A 21358-nucleotide genomic window follows, 5' to 3' on the forward strand; every position below is an offset into this window, starting at 1 on the left:
GCAGAGCGTCTCATTCGGGTCCAGCTGTGCAAATGAAGTGACGGAATCCATCTCCGACTGAGACTGAAAGCTCCTCAGGCAACGACTGAACACTTATTAGGAGAAGTAGATGACACTGATAGGGGTATTTTTAAGTAGCACCCAAGGGGACGTTCAAAATCCCTTGACATGCGTTCTTGTTATTGCATTAATCGCTAAGAGCCTGTGTTATCTCCCAGTCGGAGCGCGATGGGCGGCCGCTTGGTGCATCACGGGCCTGAAACGGAACACGCCGGCTCTTCTTTCTGCTGCGGAGGCAGCTCCTTCCCAATTGTAATTCAATCCAGAGCGCTTTAAAGCCTGTAGTGCAAATCATCCGCTGAGCTACTGGGCTGAGTTGTAACTGTGGCATTTATAGTTCATAAACTGTGTTTGGGTTTCATACGCTGATGATCATTATGTGTTGTTAAAACCAAATGTCAGAACACGTGTTGGCAGCGCCGGCGCAGCCATAAATGTTTTTCACACTTGTTAGTGGAGAGCGTAAACAGTTGTTCTGCAAAAAATGAGGATGAGACTTTGGTCACATTATAATAATATTTGTTGTTCATAAGGGGATTTTTCTGCTATAAACAAGGGGTTTTGTATTTACCAGGTTGATATTCATGGATCAATGCTCCTGTTATTCAGGCCTTTTCAAACATGTCAAGTCTTTCAAATGAAATGATGATTTAGAATATTTTCCTGTCTGAGCTTTCAAAGAATAATGGCGACGCCTGTTGTTTTGATGTGAGCTCCAGCTTTCTGCGAGGCTGATCTGTTAATGCTGCAGATGTCACCGCGCGGAGATAAAGAAATCATTTAAACACTTAACTGTCATAAGTGCCACCGTTCTCCTGCTTCAAACTGCGCTGAACCCAGCTGTCTGTCAATCTGGCAGGCGGGTGTAGCGCTTGCTTAGATGCGTGACAACTGTGACACTGACACAATTGGGCTTATTGCCCAACCCACCGGGTGATACACAGCAGAGAGCGCTGTGCGTGTGTTATCTCCACGTGGGTTCCCAGCGACACACCAGCCCTTGACTTTCAACATGAAGACGCAAGTTAGCGAACGGCAAATGGGCTCTTTGCTTTCGCAGCGAAGCGGCGAAAAGGAATTATTTACAGTGACAGCAGCATGTTTCCTATCCTCTCCCCCTCAGCTGCTCCGCGCACCGTCAGCTCCCAGCCGCGTTGTGGGGGGAAAAGCCTGGCGGCACCAGGGGTCTCTGTGAAGCTTCACAGGCTTCAGCGGGGAGCGCTGAGTGATCTCTTGGAAGAAGATTTAAACTCTGTGCTCTTTAATGTGTTTCTGGGGAGGCAGGCAGGCAGGTGGGTACACACGGCCCATCATCTCCCCCCAGAGACGCCGGGGATGGCGCCTGAAATGTGAATAAATTAGAAGCAAGGTGCTGTGTTGATGCTCCAGGAGATAACCTGGGAAAGCGGTGAGAGATTCTTCCGCAAATAGTTCATTGCTTTTGCTCACATGGGAGCCGTGCGAGCGGAGGCAGACTATTCATCTTGGCACGTTTAGGCAGTGCATGATTGTGGCCTGAGCCTGGGGCATTGTGGTGATTTATTTTCATCTTCGTCGCTTCGGGGTGTTTCTCACTCGCCGTTTTGCTTTTTTCTCTTACAGGTAAGTAACAGCTCGGTAAATGAAAATGCGTCTGTGTCAATATTGAAATCGAAGAATATTGTCCAGATTCTGACAGAAGGATCGACAAGACAAGAGAAACCCAAATGTCTCATTAAATGACTAGCATGCAAATGTCCACGAGGCAGGAGAACTTATCAAGAATTCATGAATTGTTCCCACAAGCTACAAGGAATCAATAATATTCTCAGAGCATTGTTTTTACAACGAGGTTGAACTACAAACAGAGTGAGTGAAGGACAAAGGGTAAAAAAAAGCATGCATAGTGATAGTAACCTGAGGAATCTCCTCAACACAGGCGCAGCATTTTCACAAGATGCCAACAGTCCAAGCATCCAGATGCAGGAATGCACCTGCGATGCTGCTGCTTCTCTCCCCTCATCTCCTCAAGACAGTACAGAAACTGAGCTTGTCTATCACAGCAGTGATGCTGAAGCCTGACGTCACGGTGATGCTATCTGGGCCAAATTTGTCTGGGCCACACGTCGTCACAGCCTCACGCCATCACAGCCTCGTGCTGTAGGAGCCTCGTGCTGTAGGAAAATCACGCTGTAGGAGCCTCGTGCTGTAGGAGCCTCGTGCTGTAGGAAAATCACGCTGTAGGAGCCTCGCGTCATCAGAGCCTCGCCTCGTCAGAGCCTTACACCATCAGAGCCTCATGCTGTAGGAGCCTCGCGTCATCAGAGCTTCATGCCATCAGAGCCTGACTCTGTAGGAGCCTCATGCCATCAGAGCCTCACGCCATCAGAGCCTCACGCCGTCGGAACCTCACCTAGAGCCGCGCAGACGTTTAGTATGCATGAGCCGCGGGCCTTTTGGCTCCTACAGCCACCTCCTCCGTGTGGCCCCTCTTATCCCTAATGATTCACAGAGGACCTGATCTGAAACTCAGATCCCAATCCAAGCTTCGGAATATGCCATTAAACAAGCAGCAGCACATTATGCCCAGGGTCAGTCAGAGCCATTAGTGGAATTGGATCAGTGTTTGGGTTCATTACCTCGGTGTGAATTGGACAGCCTCGCTGGAGCGCGGGGCTCTCCAGACTGGTCTGTTTAGGCCAGGAAGCATGTGCTTTGACCCATAAAATAAAAACTACACCGCAAATGATTCACTCCAAGGCCACAAAACTTAATTGGATAGCGGCCGTTATATGAGGAGTTTGCTTGGCAATAAAAACAGGCTAATTACAGCACTTGATTACTAATCGTTACATCACAAACAGCCAAACAGGAATATGTTAAAGCAGCCGACAATAGGTCTGTGGAAGCATCTGTTCGCTACTGCTACTTTCATATCACTGCACATATTTTAAATTTGCCTGTTACACTGTAATTACCTCTAACTACAGAACTTCCTCACAAGCTGTTTACATGGAACCGACAAAGCCACGCGCAACACTAACGATTTAGCGCTTTCAAGTCGATCAGTGCAGTTTCACAGGCTTCACACGGCTTCACGAAGCAGCTGTCAAGAATTGAACTCTGATGGAATCTGAAAGCAGAGTCAGGGTGATGCTATGAGGGCAAGAGGCTGCATTTAGAGATCAGACAACGGTGACATCCCACCATCTCCATCGTTCTCATGCGAACTGCTCCGACAGTCACAGCACAGTTTACATTTGCTGTGTTTTCCCCACATCACTCAAAAATACTATGTGCTTATTCCTGCAGTTACTAAAATATCCCCTTATTGCATATAAACTAAAATTGATATTGATAAACATGCACCAGACTTCAATGCATATTATGCTGTTACTTTGCAGCTTTTTGCATCCAGCTAAAACACCAAACCAGTTGTGACTTGATGCAGGTCCCATTATATTTTGAAAAACATCCCAAAGGAATTTACGCTTTGTTTGGATTTGGATGGAGGATTATTATCCCCTCGCCTTAAATGTATGCAAAGCTATTCATGTGCTGCGGCGCCTTGATTCACGCAGACGCACCAGCACTTACAGAGGCATCAGTCTGGAAATATCCCACTGACACTCATACATGACATGTGAATTGATTGCAGTTTATTTCCCATAGCGTTAATTCTGATGTTGTTGCTACCAAGGAGACACTGAGGCATTGTGAGTTTGTTTTGTGTGTGCATCGCCAACAATGCATTTTATGAACTCAGAAGAAAACAATGTAATTTTTGTTCATTTTCCCAAATACAGTAAGCTTCGGGCATGTTAAAGCTGAATGAGAAACAAATGCACCAGAAACAACCAAATTTTTGTTAATCTGTGGCACGTTGACAAATCAAATCTTCTCTATTTGTCCAGACCAGGGGTCACAACATGGTGTCATTATTGTAGTTTTATAATGATGCTCACAAGTGAACCCAGCATAAATAGTCCTAGTTTACAATAAAGTCAACTGGTGCGGTAAAACGTCAAGTGCAGTTTACCACAGCTATTCAGATGCTGAAACCTCCCTGCATGGAGCGATGGTCTAGTGCACTTCTCCTCTACCATTTTACAGCACTCTGCGTTGAAGAGTGCTCTTACAGACTGACATTTTCCTGTGTCAAGGAGCCGATGGAACACCTTGATAAAGCAAAATAATGAGCTTGAACAGGTGTGTGTGTGCGCGCGACTGTCTTATCTCTTACCAGCTTTGATCTTTTCGCTCTCGCAGCACGTCTCCGCGGCGTCCAGGGTCAACTGCGTCTTCATCTTCTCTTTCTTGATGACAGGCACAAAGTGTTGCCAGCATCGCTCCATCAAAGCGGAGGTCACGACGCCAACTAGACAAGGGCGGCAGCCGCCTCCTCGCTCGCTCACTCGCTTCCCAGCAGGTTGTTGACATGAGTCAGAGCGTGAGCTCGACAGTGGAGGACGGGCGGCATCGGCTTGGCTCGTCTAATTCATGACTGGATGTATATTTCCTGTAAGCTCTACAGACGCCTGCAGCATATACCGTGAGCCTGGTTGAGCTGAGGCCTGGCCTCCTTCCTGCCGCTTTGTGTCCTCACTCCTCCCACCTCGCTCTCCCTGCTGCTATCTGTCTCTGCCATGGCTCATTGCATTAGCAGGGCTGTGTAGTTAACATGTACACACACACACACACAAAAGGCCCGTTGGAGTGTAACTGTAGCACCGTGCACAAGGGGGGGTGGAGGCTTGACAGCAGACAGTGGGCTGCTGCTGCTGCTGCTGCTGAAATACGTAGCAGTGTAATTGCAATGAAAGGATAATTTGACAGACGCTTGGTTATGATAGCTTGCAATTCGCTCGCTCTCCTTGAATCCTAACTGACACATACACACGCCCTGAATGCAAACAGCTGCGGAAGCCAAAGCCTGTCAAAGACCGAGGTGAAACCCTGTCATTTATCCGCGTTTGACCTCTTCTACTGAAATCATGTGTGTTTACAGGTTCTGCGTATAATCAGCGTGAAGACATTCCATCGCAGAACGACTTAATGCTTTTGTGCTATATTGTTTTGCAGAGAGAGGTTTCCGTTCTCATTTTTTCGCGACTGACAATGCAATTCATCATCTGCCTGTCTATGCGAGAGGCTTTCATAAACAATTCCCATGCATTATGGCTCAAGGACTAAAGGAATGAGCGCTGCGTAGCGAGTGCCAGCGCCTCATCTTTGTGCTTTTCTTTTTTTCCTGCTTCTGTCCTGAGCAGAATAAAGTCGTCTCTCTGGCGCTTCTGTCTGCGCAGGCTTTGCTTAAGGACACGGACGAACCTGAATAAAACATGACTGACATCTTGTCATCTCGCAGAGGATGCGATGAGAATGGGAAAGAAAATGGAGAATCTCACCTGCACGAGGGGAGCAGCTAAAGTATGTTCACATACTGTAGAACACACATATGTGAGAGGATCTGGTAGATAAGCTCCTAATAAAAGAGATCATCTCATCTTAGACAGCAGATCTACTGTAATAGATCTAATCATCGTCTGATCTCAATCCAACCCTTCTAAGACTTCATCTCTTCACACTTTGGTTTCATTCTTCTCTGCAAACACATCATTACATTCTCCATCTTGATAATCGCTTAGTGAAATCCTCAAAACCACTCCAGCTTATGTTCTTTCAGAGGCACATTCATGCTCAAATTTTCCCTTGGGTCAGTGACACTGCTCTAATGTGCACTTTATTTTGAGTTATGGTGACAATTAGGTCAATTTGTTTGAAATTGTTAGATAATGAATAGATGAGCTGGCCTTTGCCCATTTAAAGATATTAACCTTCACATTCAATGGACTGTAACCCACCAAACGCTAAGTGTGCCACAGCTGCACCATCAAACACATTGGATTGTAAAGAATGGACTCCACAGGCCTATTGGTGAGACCACGTTTACAGAGCTTGTCGTATCATTTATGATGTGTGCAGCCCAATAATAATTAGTCCTTTAAAATCTTTATTACAGTAATCAAGTCCTTTGACAGGGTTAGTTGCAGGGCTGCGGCTAACTCAGAGCAGTTAGATGTAGATGAATGTCGGCAACTATAAACCTCCTTCACCTTCTTAAAGATTCATCACATGCTCAGTGTGGGTAAGGGTCTATCCAGCCTTGGTACTTGTTGTAAGTGAGGTTTAAACCTAGAAGCGCCTCGCTGTGAAATCACAGTGCCCATATTTAAGCTTGCTTCTCATTAATATGCTAAGCGACCACTAGCTTTGTCTTCAGCCCTCCTCCTGAGATCCATTGTTCAGCACTGAGCTCAAATGATTCGCCCTCCCCTTCGTACATATGGGTGGACATAACCACTGAGGTTTCACACAGTTCAAATGACTTTAACATGGTTTTACAGGATAGCAAATGGATACAGAACAAGCTCTGGGGCTGCAGGGTATTATACAAGTTCCCTGAATGAGATTCAGTTCGGTCACAACGGTAAGAGAGGTGGATTTGGAACGGCGTGCTCTTACAGACTTGATGGAATCTGATATTTCCCAACATCATCCCTCATTGAGTATGAAAAAGCTATAGTTAGCGATGGATGGCTTATTGATAATGTTACACAGGGTTATTCATCCTCATCATTTCTGAGCTCTGCACTGCTTAAAGCGCTGAACTGCACCTTGGATCTGGCAGGGGAAAAGACAACCTGCCGTATATCTGGTCCGGTTGCCAGATTGGACCGTTTGCCATCCATCTGTCACGAGCACGTTTTGTGGGCTGCCATTCAGAGCACAGTGCCGTTTCCAGCGCTGCTGTCAAATAGTCTTCTAATGTAACTATCGAGATATAGTGGGAACACAATCAAAGCGCTCGCTCTGCTTGATGTATTCATTGTGCCATATGGGTACATCAGTGCCTTCTGAAAGACGCCATTACTGCAAGAACTGAGAGACGCCGGCGTGTAATGACAACCTGTGTGTGATCACACGCTGTGAGCTCAACGACGAAGAGCAAATGGACGTTAATGTATAGAGGATATAACATCTGAGGCAGATCATCCTCAGTATGTTTTAAATCACTCATGATTGTGTCTTGTGATTTGCCTGTTAAAAAAGGTAAAAGCCAGTCAACAAATACAACATACAGTTATCAGCATGTAAAGATGCAGTATTTTAATTATTACTTACTAAACAAGCTCCATATTGACGCTGTAAAAAGACAAATTACAGGAAAAACTGTCAAAATATTCCAACACTGGAGTGTTTTTCTTTTCTAGCTGAATTAATTATTGCCTTGTCAAAATATGTCGAACACTTTTGTTGAGAGCAAAAATAACAAATTTATAGCCCAGAGGTAACATCCTCTTCATTCAGATCACTTTTACTGTTTCTGTGATAATGAGATTGTTTCTGTAAAATTACAACTGTCGTGCGTTGTAGATAACACCCAACCACCCCCCCACCCTCCGCCTTTTTTCTTCTTCTCCTTCTCCTCCTCAGTTTATCAGACTGGGACACAAGTGCTAAGAGACTATGTCCGATAAAGGAGAGAGAGCAGAGAGAGGCTGCTGATCAGTGACAAAGGCAAGAAGAGACGGAAGCTGCAGACTTAGCTAATGCCACCGTATTAAAAACCGAGCTGATCACTCACATCATCTCAGGAAAACTAACCATAGTAGTAGTAATAAGATCAGTCCTGCAGCACATGGCTACTAACAATGAGCTGAAGCTATTTAATCTTATTGCAGTGAAGAGCTGGAGTCTAAATAATTCATGTATATTCATGCGCCGTATGAGTTTGATCTTGCTGGCGGCAGTCGGCATGTAAACAGATGTTGTCAGTAAGCACTCATGGCCCAGAGATGTTGTCCTTTTACGCATACAGTTGTTAAGAATGCATCAAACCAAATGTCCATTTTTTTCCTCTCGTCTGAACAGATTTATGCTAATTATGGATTCTTGTTTTGCCTTGTTCGGCCAGACTTCGGCCGTGTCAGGGGACCGTTTAGAGGCATAGAAGTGACCCGAGCTCTGCGGCTGCAGCCCGCTACTGCGCCGTCAGCCGTTTTAATCTCATGCGGTGCTTTTGAACAGATGACGCCACGGTTATGAGAGTAATTTTTCATTGATTTGAGGAGTCACACACACACTTGGCTCGGTGCAGAGGGGCTTGTGAAGCGCTGCAGCGTCCACTCAGGCAGCAGAAACCAATCCTGTGGACCGTGTAGCGGTTCACTCAGACAAACAGCAAGGTCAGAGAAACTTGACTCCCTGACTGCGTAACTGCGAGGTGCCTCACCTTCACAATAAACAACTCCACTCTGCCTCCACGTATGATAACAGGCGTTTGCTTTCTGGCATTGTGTTCGCGAATTGATCGGACAAATTCATCATTATATTTATTCATTTGTTTTGCAGACAACCACAGATTTTAGTTCCCCACAGCTGACGGCCACTGGCAACCCACAACACCAGGAGGGAGGTAAAGCTGCAAATGTCGTCATTTATCTCAGTAGAAAATGTGCCGTGAGAGTAGTTGCTCTAAACTCGAGTGTAGAGCAATCCAGATCTGTCGCCACAGATATTTTCAGCAGCTGCCAAATAGACGAGATTAGGTTTGAGACATCAGCACACGCGGAGCTCTACATTCGCGGTACATCGGCACTCTGAGGCCAGTGATTCGGGTTGGGTTGGTCAAAAAGGCACCTGCTCTAATAACCCATTTAATTGTAGAGGTTTGAGTAACCGCGCATGAAAACGATTGTGAAGATTTCAGATTGATTTCAGTTAATTACTTGAGCAGACACCTGCAGGACACACCAGCGCTACCAGCACACGATACTGTACCCGTCTTCCAATGTCTGTGTGCATTTACATAAATGTCATTCTGTGTATGTCGATGTGAAAGTATTCATGGAAAGCCTGAGCAGCACCTGTCGGGTGTAATGCCAGAAATGAATAAATGAATGTGTACAGGATGATGAATTATGACTGACTGGGATTAGCTACATCTCTTTCTTTTATATATTTTACATTAGCACATCCTGATTCACTGTGTCACCACAAAAATCTCCAAATGCTTACACTCTGTGCAAATCCTTGGGAACAGCGCTTCAGAATTATAAACACAGAAGCATCAGAGGTTTGCTCCCATGTGGATCCCTGCTGGTCCCAGTTGTTGCTCTTTTCCTGTTCTTACCTACTGGTAATGGCTGACATGTTCATGTTACTGTACAGTGCACGTGGTGCGTTTATGGGCACCTGCCGTAATGCAACGCGTGTGGTAAAAGAGCCACCCCAGAGGTTGTTTTCTGATGACACAGGCTCCCTCCGTAATGGACCGCTCCAGTAGGTGGGCCAGTAAATTAATGACTGTAAAACGACTCATCTTCAGTAATGCAAGCTGGCAAATCATTACAGTAGGAGTGAATGGCCATCAAATAGAGCCACAGTATATCCACCTCCCTGCTACTATCTCCTTTAGCTGTCACTTCACCTCCTCCTCTCATCCACTGCTCCTTGTAGGAAGCCCAACTTAAAAAAAACCTATCCCTCCTGTCATTTTGCCTCTTACAATCCACTTTATTTGCAGGCTTACAAATTCTATTAGGTGGAGCTTGTGTTCATTTCACAGTCGCTGTGGGCTAGAGGGGGGAGGGATGCAAGAGAGGGGGGGGGGGGGGGGGTGCAAGCCCCTAATACTAATAAACGAGCTTTACTTTGCCTCCCCTGCTCGCCGTGATGGGAGGGAGAAGGGAAGAGGGCGAGTAATTGGAAAATATCCCTGCTTCCTGTTTCAGAAGCCCCCCCTCCACAAACACACCACCACCACCACCACCCACCATCTCGCCGCCACAGCCTAACCTACCGCTCTTCCTGCAACATGAACTAGGCTGTTTTTTTGTATTTTAAACTTTAAAAACACCATTAGTTGTATTTTTGATGTCTGCCCCTGTGAGTGGAAGTAACGAGAGCCGCTTCTGAGCTTAACAAAAGGACTGGAGATCTTCTGCGAGGCCGCCTGTGTCATGTGGTTTATGAAGTGGAATCAGGGAGGAAGACGGAAAGGTTGAGAAACGCACAGCAAGTGATCCATGTGCACGGAATAATTTACACACCAGGCAGCAACGGAGTGACATGCTGAACCGGAGTCTGAGAGCAACCTTCATTATTCATGAGCTTGACATTGTAATAGCAGGAAAACTGCAGCACGTCGCCTGACCTCGCGGTGCCTCCGAAGACCCTCCATGACTTCATTATGTGGGAATTGAAACCATGTGCGTCTGTTGCGCCTGGATTGTACCGGACCCTGGTAAAAGGAAGCTGAAATCATTCCCTTTCATGCCAAGCGGCTGGACTGGATGCTGAACTAGTCTCATGAATTAGTTAGAGCCGAACGTTTCTATAAATGAGCTGTGGCTGTGGCGTTCAAATGAAGAGCGTACACATCATTATCTGAAGACGTGCGTTAGGGGCCAGCTATCGTTTTCAGTATTTCCACTTGTCACTCAAAAAATGCTTGAGCAGCGTTTTAGTTTGGCTGAAGGTAAACTTAGAGACACGTTGAGTTATTTTCTGTTCTGTTCAATCTCCTTTTTATCTTTTTTCCATGAGGTTATATTTGGACGTGATTTAGATGTTTCGGCACAAATGACAAATGTATAAAATCATAGCACATTTTTGAACCGTGTGAGGAAAGCGGTGTGAATGGATTATTTTTGGCATCGACGGAAATAAAGAATACACGAGTGGATCTGCTTAGAGCTGAGTTGCACAGGGAAAGGTCTTCCTTGACAGTTCAAGTCAGGGGGAGTTAACCCTCCTTCAAAACATCCAACATTGAAACATGGCATGGCAACTGGCATGTATTTAACACCTAACAATTCAACTTGAACTGAATAATGCTGAATTATCCTGTAATACTGTATTTTGTGCACTGCTTCATTGTTCGCCTGAATAGACCTTGTGAGCGCCGTCTGAGAGATGCTTATTTATTCACTTATTCAATAGACCTTTTTCCCCAGCAGCATTCAAGTGTCCCAGTAAGGCAGAATGAACAATAGCAGGACCCTGAGACTCCAGGAGCTGCAGGGAGCCCCACTCAAAATCTCTAAGTATAATATATTTATAAGTATAGAGAAAGAGTATTCCAACTAGATGTGCTTCCAGAAAAAAAAAAAAATCTGAGGAAGAAGTACTGCTGCAAGTGATGTTACTTTAATTTAACCTTACAATATATGCAGTAGCTACTTTTAGAGATGTAAAGAGATACTGGTTGAAAGGCAGAATAAGATGCCGCATAATAAAAAGTCAGCCAACATCAATGTACAGTATCTTCTCTTCAAAGACTATTTGTATCTATTTAAATGTAATCATCAACGGAACAAAGTGAAGGAGTCGGAATATTTCATAAATGAGATTTCAGCTTTAAGGACACTTTGTCTTTGCAGGGAAGCGTGTTCCGACTTTATTCAGCAGCGCTGCTCTGAACGTATATGCTGCTTCCTCCTCTAATCTGACAGCGGAGACACATTGACAATATTCATAATTGAGGTCATCTTCACAGGGAAGCGTTCATGTGCCACAATTTAGCTGTGAATATGTCACATCTTAACATGCACTTTTGGAGCACTTTTTAGAGCCTTAGGCACGAGTCATTGATGATGACTAGGAAAGCTCCTACATTTGAAGTCTGTGCCAACCAATAACCTTTGAATTGTGTCAACAAATTAAATTAGCCAAGAGATTAACAGGAAGGAACAAAGTACAAACAAACAAAATACAGTAGAGTGTGTGTGTGTTTGGTTACACAAGGTTCAAGGTAACACACTAACAAGCCTATAATCAACTTCCCCCAAGGGCTTTGTTTTATTTTGTGTTTGAGACTATATGGCTTGTGAAAAATACCTAAAATTCTTACATGTTCTTGTTATTATTATTATCCTTGTTACTAGACTCACTCTCAGTTTCACTGAAACCTTCAGATCCGCACTGTTCTGTGACAGTGAGCGAGTGTGAACGGGGAAAGTTGGGGCAAAGGTGTAATTAAAGCTGATTGTGGCGAAACAGAGGGGAGGGGAGTGAGACGCATTCGTCTTCCCCACCTAATGAGCGGAGGCCGGGTGAGCTGAATTAGCTGCCTCGCTGTTATCTGTCCCCCTGCCACGACACTCTGTCACAAGGACACTCCTCCGAGAAGCCGAGGCAGGGTCAAGTGCACAAACATCCCCCGGCATTATTCTTACAGGACAGTGGGGTCCCTGTTCTACCAGGCGCAGGCTCTAAGCCACACCACTCAGCCTCTGCATCATTAAACCGGGCTAAAAATACACAGCCCACCCGTGATCCTGTGTTTGCAGAGGTCCAGTTCATTACCACAGTGAAGTAAGCACTGACTACTGTGTAGCATTAGTGACGCTATGGCAATACACTAATGTTATGATCAGCCACTAACTGACAAAACCACTAGTAGATACAATAATGTTTACTTTATTATCACACATAGGTGTTTATGGACCACAAATCAGTTGGTGATGCTGGAGTGATATATGTTTAAACGCAGTGACTAAGTACAGATGAACACTGTATAAATTAGCACTGCAGGTAATGACTATTAATATCAATTAATTTCATAGTTTTTAAATTGTCTCTAAAAATTAAATAAACATTCATATTTCTAGGATGTCAACAGGACATTACAAGACCTAATTGACTGCAAAACCAGGACACCTAATTACATATTATACCTAATAATATACACAATTACAAATACAAAATTATATGTGCATAATAAAACTCTACGCCTATAATCAGTATTTAGTTTTGTAGCTCACTGATGACCACTTTTCATCACTTGCCTCAGACTCAGCAAGGTGTGAATTGATTTCTGGTGAGTGGTGTATTGTATGGATTGTCAAACAACTCTTACATAATCATGTTTTCCTATCAAAGTACACAAAATACTACTGGCCTACAGTAATCATAAACTAGAACTTACTTGGTGGCGTTACACCGACACTATACCTTTCAGGAATAGCACAGATTTGCACGTAGATCCAAAACGGGCGTGACGTCGTTGACCTCGTGACCAACAGGTGCGTGTAATTGTCCGATGCAGTTCAAAGGCGGGAAAGCAGCGTTCCAAGGTAAAGCTGTCATTAAAATGTCTAATGAGTAAAATAACAACGGTTATGACTATAATACATTATATATAGTTTTAGTATTTGTTGATAAAGAATCAGACTCTGCTACAATACATACTTTTTTCATTTACTACAGTATTGTTGCAGTCATTTCGCCAGTAAATGATATTGTATTTTCATCCATCTCCGAACAGCTTTTCTTATACAGCTGAGCTTCGTTAATAACGCACCGCCACATGAACACGCGTAACCTCTCGCAGCTGTCATCACGCTTACACACAAACTCACTTTGTACTTGTGGCTACTGCTCTTATCTTCTGAAATTTATTTACTTTGGCCATTAAAACGTACGACATAGGGAAAATGGCAAACGCTACCGGCGCCGACGAAACGCCGGCTGTGAGCGGACCGCCCGTTTTAAAGCGCAGATGCGTTCACTGCCGCGCGATCCGCCGCGAACTCGCAGCTTAACCGAGTGTCAAGAGGCAGCACTATTTGCGCCGAGGAGGTAGCGAGCAGCCTGCAAAGCGGCACTGCGGCATCGCCATATCCCTGCGCCCCGGTCCCCCTTCTCCGGGATCCTGAAGCTCGGATCTGGGGAGAGGAGGAGGAGATACCCAATGGTTTCCCTTTGCGGGATTTATTTTGCCAGCTCCAAAGCTTCTGCCGCTTTTTCTGTTCTTTTTAGTGACCGAAGGCCTGCAACTTATCCGGACGGTCCCTCCCCACTCGCAAGGGTTTGCATTTCTTGGTTTTGCATGACGTGTCTTGGAGCGTAAAACAGAGGGGCTTGCTTTTGTTGTGTGTCTTCTTGTGGAAAATGAAGCTTGGAGAGCCGGAGCGGGAGGCAGTGCCAGTCCGCCGCCGCTGCTGTTGTGGGCTGGACTGGATTACAGAGCCTGAGATCTCTACTGACAGCACAGGCAGACAAAAAAGGACTGTGAGCGAAGACAAGGGAAAGACTATTTACTGAGCTAGGAAAAGCCTGGGCGAGTGCTGAAACAGTTTTCTCCGTATAAGCAATGTTTTGGGAGCTATTTGTGCAGTGTCTGTGTGTCTTTAGATGAGTGCTGGCACGGGGCATCAGGTTAAAGGCATAGGTAGTGGAAAACCGCTTAGGGTGCTTATAGTGGAGGTGGATCTGCCTTTTGGGCAGAACATCTGCATGGGATTGATATTTGTGAATGACTGCACACTTACTGTTGTGACGCTTGCTTCCTGGATGTGCCTTTGTTATGTGTCCATTTGATCCTAAGACATTCTTGCAGTGGTTATAATTGTGCATGTTTGAAACTGTGTGTGTGTGTGGGGGGGAGTATTTAGGAGACAGTGTGTTTCAAAATGCAGATGAGCGCCGTTATTTGACAACCTGTGTCCAAGGATGAATGTAAAGTTGAAGATGGTGGTTGACTGTGACAGATGGGTTTTGGTTTGTGTGGTGAGGCAGAAAAGGTGCGATTTCCCTGCGGTTGAAATGGCCATTACTATTTTTAGGTATGGGTTGTTCACAGAAAGCTTAAATGAAAGCCTACAGTATTTTGGTTCAGTTGTCCTGCACAGAGAATGCCAGTTCTGTGATGTAATGCAGTAGGATTGATATTCCGGACGCATAGCGAAGCCACATGTGTTGCACACTACAGTGCTAGGGTGACTTTCAGTGAGTTAAGGCCTAGCCTAGCAAGGTGCCTTGAAGGATCGAGCTGTTGAGTGTTGCATCATAAAGCAGCCACATGCCATTAGTGTCGGACAGCAAAGGCATAACCTGTTAGGACGTATAGTTAGGGGAAGGAGTGTTGGTATTTGTTTTCAAATACCTCCACAACATCCCATAGTTGGTGGTTAGAGGTTATTTGTACTACTAATAGATGTCAAAGAACAGTTTTTCAACAATACACTGCTACTATACCACACAGTTATTAGAAGACACATTGTACGTGGGTAGCACAGGGGTGTTTAAAGTTATTACGTTATTGTTTGAATAAGGGGTTTTTAGTGAAACAACCAATTATTCATAATTTATGATCCTGAAATGTGATTGTGTAGTCACTAAAATTTGCTTTAATTCAAAGTCATGTAAATTAATTTGAACAGTAGTATCTGAAGTTGGACTACAGATTATACTGACAGCTGACTTTTAATGCCACATTGGAATTGAATTTTAGTTCAAGCTTTAGAGCAAACAGGTTAGTGTTGTGATGCAACTGTACTGCACTAAATCTGACACCTGCTTCTCATAATGGATGTTCACCACATACAATAAAATGAAACCATTGATCATGTTAAGCAAAGTGCAGGTTTATAATGAGAAAATTTAGCGATTAGAACAAATAGTATAGGTCAAAAGGTTGGGAAAGGTTCAGCAACACTTAACAAACAGTATTTCTTGCAGATGAGAGCGTAGCCAGTTAAGCACTTATTGCGCATTATGTAGAATGACAAGAACCGTCTTTATAGTACGCAGCACCTTTAGGAAATGGTTCATTGACTAAATGTACAGTTGAACTTGCTGAGTGAACATGTTGCAAATGTGTGCTCTCTCTCTCTCTATCTTACAGGAGGAAGAGTTTGCTGACCTTGTGTAACAGAGGTAGGAAGATGTGGCATCATCTGCAAACCTCGCCACGGTGGGACATGCTCCGTGAGCAGGCATTTGCGCTAACTTGAAAAGCTCTTTCATTGGCTGAATTGACTGCTTAGTGATCAATTGTTTAATAGATCACTTTACACCTGTCGTAGGAATTGATGGCCGGCCTTTGGGGATCTTTACTGGGAACCTAACACACTTCACTGACTTGCAGTTTTGCTTTTCCTGTAAAAGATTTCATATGTTGGATATTACATGGTTACCGTGGATCTAATGCAGTGATCAAATTCGTTTGGATATTGTGGAGCTTCTCCTCGAGGGGTTTAATACATGAGTGGAGGTTGAGCAGTGCCTGAGTTTGCTGCTTGAGAAGTAAAATTTTCCACAAGAGGCACATTTGTCTGGATGTTTCCAATGAAGGACATGGATGTCCCTCGATCTAGTACCCTGAGGAAGAAGAGGAAGTCAAGGTCGGAGAGAGATCGAGAGAGGAGATCAAATGGGATAAGGAACAACCATGTTAAAGGCTCCGTCTTTCGCTTCTCTTCTGACTCAGAGCGGGAGGATGAGAGGGATGCGTCCTCATCCCGCCCTCGACCTCCACGAAGAAAGCGAAGGGAGTCTACTTCTGCAGAGGAGGACATCATCGACGGCTTCTCCATCACAGGGTTTGTGTCCCTGGAGGCTCTGGAGGTAAGTGGTGAGCGGTAGAAGCAGCCCTTTGAACTTTCCTCAGCCTTGCCTGTGAGTGAGACAATCTCCTCAAAACTCCTTAACACTATGTAAACCTGCTTATGTATGTATGCAAACTTAGTGCGTCTCTCTGTAGGCCAGCTCTGTGTTTTGGCTGCTGCCTGTGTGTTTTGGTTTGCGAGCCCGAGTTCACAGATGTAGCTTTCAATATGGCGCTGCAGCCAGAGATTACCATCTGTGTCACAGAGAGGCTGTTGTTGTATGCTGTGCTTTAGATTTGTTTTCATGAGTTTTGCAGCAAAGCCTTACACCAGATGAGGAATGTTCAGCTATGGTTGTAGGTGGTGGTGTGATTCTGTATGCCTAAGAAAGTAATTTGATCCATGTTACAACAGTTTAGTCAGAGTGGGAGTAATTTATTGTGCCCTGGCCATCCATTTTGCTTGGAACGCAAACCTGGCACAGGCTGCCTTCCAACGATACAGTTGTAAATTCTGACTTGACGTTAGCAAGTGCAATGATGACTTATAGAGGGGGGGAAAAGGTAAAATATCTTAGTAATGTGTTGGCCTGTCGTGATTTTCCAAAAGCCGCCTAAGGTTCCCTGAGGTAGACTGTGAATCATTTTCTCTCCTACAGTGTTTTAAAGAGGAGAATGAGAGTGCCATACCCTGTCTGGTGACAGTAATATTGGTCTTGTGTTGTTGCTGTTACTTTTAACACTACTTGAATCGTGCAAGGTCAACTTACAAGCAGTAAATGAACTTAAATTCTTTGATTGATGAAATTCAGTTTGCCGTTTTTACTAAGTTTTAGATTTAATGTCTTCACACACTAAAAGCAAATGTGCCATTGTTATGTGGCTGAATGCTTTAGTGTGAGCCAAGAAAAGGAGCCAAGTAGTTTTTTGTTAACAGGACTTCGGTAGTAGTATATTCTTACTTCTTCTCTAATATACAGGTATATTAGACAAATGAAAGAAGCTGCCAGATCTCCAGATATTATTAGTATGTTAAGTACTACACAGACATTTTGGCAAGAATTTCTTAGGTGTTAAGAAAAAATTTAATTTTATTGAGAGCAGTTTAGCTGATCCTCACAACTTTATGGAGTATTAGGCTAGTAAAGCTTGATCTTGGAATAGGATTAGGGTTAGGCATATTTTGGTGGTTGGGGAAGGTTCTAGGGAAAACATTGTTACTGTGTATCCTCACTAGTAAAGTGAGACAAACATCTGAGGAAGGGGAAGTTTTTTTACAGATCTGTTAAATTCTCCCAACAGAAAACCTTCTTCACTCTCTAATGATTTTGATTGAATTTATTGAATTGCGTGTTAAAGTGCTATTACTACACTAGAAAGATGTCTAAGAACTGCAGCCATATGATAATGTTTGTCATGATGTTTCCCGTTAATCTTCACTTATAGTTGAATCTTGTTAGAGCTTTTCTTGCACTTCATCTCTCTAAAACGAAAATAATTGGATTTCTATTTATAAATATATTTCCTTCATGACAATTAGACTTCGGTTCTGTCTTTCTTGTCTCTTTCTTTCATATTTATATTTCAGATCTCTGTTTTTGCTACGGCTTCTCCAAGCCTTCCTTTGTAATTGTGTACTTCAGTTCTTTGTTTTGGCCACACATTCTGTATAGATCAGTGTGCAGAACCTTACCACTGCACCAGTGGCTCTCTTCCTGTCTGGGTAAAGTAAAACTCTGATGAGGTCAGATCTCTGGAGTTATATGCTAGTAGTTTATCTATCACCACAGTGCTGGAGCATTGCTGGAACCAGGCCTACTTCTCATCTACATCTTAGGCTGTGATACTGACAGTGATTTTGGAAGATGTCGTAATAATAGACACATATTGTCCTGTTTCAAGGGTTTTCATTAATTCTTGCTTCTAGGCTTGTGACTAATGCTCATCCTCAAATGTCTCGAAGTTTAGTTGTGGCAATTGGACTTCTTTCTGATTAGTTTGAGAGTTTTCACAGCACATGCTTCCATTTGAACTGTAATATTTGGTTTTCTTTTACCCATTCAAGTCAGCTTCAGAGGACTTGACTCATAATACAAAATCTCCCTTTTTGTAAATCTCATGATGTATTAGTTCACTCTAAGCAGTGGAGTTTTATATATATTTATATTTTACTTTTCTACACCTCTCTCAAGACATTAGTTTGTACTGGTAGCTTTACGTAGAGTAACCAGGAGCAATCCTATTTCATTTTATGTCTTGTGCTTTTTTAGAAGCATGTTTTTTTGCTTAAGTTAAGTTGACTGAACGATTAGGACGAGACAGACAAAACTCATTTTGTCTAAATTTAAGAAAGTAGTCTTCGCCCAGGTTTTGAGAAGGAACTGTGCTTGTTTTAAAACAGCAAAAAGTGAATAAATTAAGAACCCAGCTTACTGAGGAAGGCTAACTGCCACCTGGTGTAAACTCAATTGACTTTAAGTTGATCACACAATTACACAGAAGCACAGAGTCTGGCTATCGGACTGGACTACACAGCAGGTGATAATTTAGAAAAGAAGAGGCCTCAGAGGCAATCCACTTACAGCACATTACAAGGCATTATTATATTATTATTGTAAATGACTGAGGGATTCCAACCTCAGTGTTGTCTTACCCAGTGTTCCATTCTTCTGCTATAACTATTAGTTTTGTTGTCTATATCTCAGATCGCACAGGCTTGATTACCCTTCTGTCCCATCACTGCGATTGCTTTTCCAGTGCTTTTTACAAATACGCCTATAGGCTAGATTGACTCCTGTTTTTTAACTTCAATAAGTGCTCATCTCTTAGCTCAGCAGGTTAACAGCAGTCTATTACATGATTGACTGCCTGTGATAATATAGTGAATAGCACAAAAGCAGCGCTGTGTAAATTAGTACATTTGCAGTGTCTGCTCTACTCATATTTTACATTTAGAGGTGTGGAAAGACTTCTTAATTTACGATGCCACACTGAGCTGGGCAGTTTTTATATTGTTCCCTAGGATAATTCTACACTTCAAATTAATTTGTTACACACCATAAAAGTGAAGATAACAAATTCACCTAATGCACAAACAGTACAAGATGGCAATAGGTACTGTATGTTACACCACATGGGTGAAGCTGGTAAAGCAGCGCGCGGTTGGGATAGAGGTGCAGAACCAACAGCTGGGGCTCAGATTGTACAATTTTGGTATTTTGTAAAAAAATTAATAACAACAAGGTGTTATGATATTTATATTTCAAGTATTTCATATTTCAATTAAAATCACTGTCCATTCTGGGACAGATGGTAGAACAGTGACTTGTTCAGTTGCTTGCATGTAAATCTTATGAATAATGGTATGAATAATGAACAAAGAGTGTTTTTACATCCAAATTTAAGTCATCGTCTTGCATACTCTTTATAAGATGATCCTGTCAGCTTTCCAGAGTTTCAAAAACTGAGACGTTTTCTTTGTTGGCAGAGCTCCCGGATGTCTGCTTCAAGTAGACCTTGTACAGTATGTACTGACAACTTCTTTCACAGAGAATGTCTTCAATGAAATGTATTTCTGTCAAATAATGTATTTCCACAAAAATATGTGTCTATGTAATTAACAGGGCTGCTGTGTAATGGAAGTCAACTTCATTGCATCTACTGTATAAACAAGTCACATCTGAACTGTATAGCATAATACAAGATTCTCATGCCTGATGCTGACACTAGTCTCACTTGTAGGAGAAACTGACACCACTATATTCATATGAGCTCAGTCAAAAAAAATATGTTGGCAGTTGCAGTGGATATGTGCAATGAGCAGCTTCAGTGTTTGAGGTGACTTACAGAGAGAAGGATCGAAGACCTCAGGTTTTCTGACAATTGTTAATGTATCTCTGGAAGGATACGGTTGTGTATCATGGAGTATTAGCACAGAAGCCAGTTGCATCCTTATCTTGAGTTAATTCACTTGACACAGTTAAGAAAAATGTCAGATGTGAGGGTAAAAAAGATAAATGTGGAGACCGACTGTTAAATGCCATGTCTGAAGTAGGAAACTCACTCTCCCAGTTGTGTGTAATGGCCCCTATAATGATGCATTTACACTGATTTTTGTGTTAAACTGCATAAGGCATTCCTGTGTGCGTGTGTGCGTGTGTGTGTGTGTGTGTGTGTGTGTGTGTGTGTGTGTGTGTGTGTGTGTTCGCTCGCTCCATGGTCTTGCAGGACAAACCCTGTTGACAAAATTCAAACCCTGTTGACATCTCCACCTGCAGCGCTGAACCTTTGATACCCCCCCCCCCCCCCCCCCCCACCCCACACCCCCCCCCCCCCCCCCCCCCCCCCCCCCCCCCCCCCCCCCCCCCCCCCCCCCCCCCCCTCTCTGATCTGTCTATCAAACTGAGCGAACCCACTACTGTTTCCATTTCCATCTGCTTCCATTTCTGCACCCAAAGATAAGCTTTGCTCAATAACTGCACAGCTTCCTTTTAACAAGAATTGTTTACACTAGTCAGAAAGCCAGACATAATCCATAACCGCATGTTTTATGCAATCTTCTAAATATTGCATATTTAGAAAATTGGCATACCCAACAATTTTCTTTTCCTCACAGCATGTTGATTATCCCCAGGCCTGGGTATGTAGCAAGGGATGCAGTTACATCTTTTCCAGGTCAGATGACATTGAAATACTAATTAAAGGCTCCATGGCTGCGTCTCTATGATGTCACCCCCCTGCCTGTGGAGCTAACTGCTCTAGATCCTCAGAAGGAGGGCTTATGTGCCTGAAACCGCTTTAGATGTATCACTCAGGAGGTCCATTATTTAGAGATTTTCAGTTAGCCATATTATGTACTCATTCAGCATCCACTGTGAAAATGGTTTTGGCCCATCCACATTGTATGATCCTGTTTGGAGCAGA

The 21358-nt window shown here is 43.6% G+C and overlaps 1 protein-coding gene across 9 annotated transcripts in view; it reads left to right on the forward strand.

Moving 5' to 3' along the window:
• The first annotated feature begins 13106 nt into the window (after positions 1-13106).
• auts2a (activator of transcription and developmental regulator AUTS2 a) overlaps positions 13107-21358 on the forward strand; it is a 198115-nt gene continuing 189863 nt past the window's right edge. For 2 of the 9 annotated variants that reach the window (XM_041073885.2, XM_041073884.2), the window contains exons 1-2: positions 13731-13915; positions 15734-16455. In XM_041073885.2, the coding sequence (XP_040929819.1) occupies positions 16168-16455 (288 nt within the window). In that variant the 5' untranslated portion in view covers positions 13731-13915; positions 15734-16167. Of the gene's footprint in view, positions 13182-13730; positions 13916-15733; positions 16456-21358 lie in introns of those variants that run through there. The other 7 variants (XM_029172676.3, XM_029172677.3, XM_041073883.2 and 4 more) reach the window with 5 other exon arrangements.

This window comes from Betta splendens, chromosome 14 (genome assembly GCF_900634795.4).
Source record: "Betta splendens chromosome 14, fBetSpl5.4, whole genome shotgun sequence".
Classification (NCBI taxonomy): Eukaryota; Metazoa; Chordata; class Actinopteri; order Anabantiformes; family Osphronemidae; genus Betta; species Betta splendens.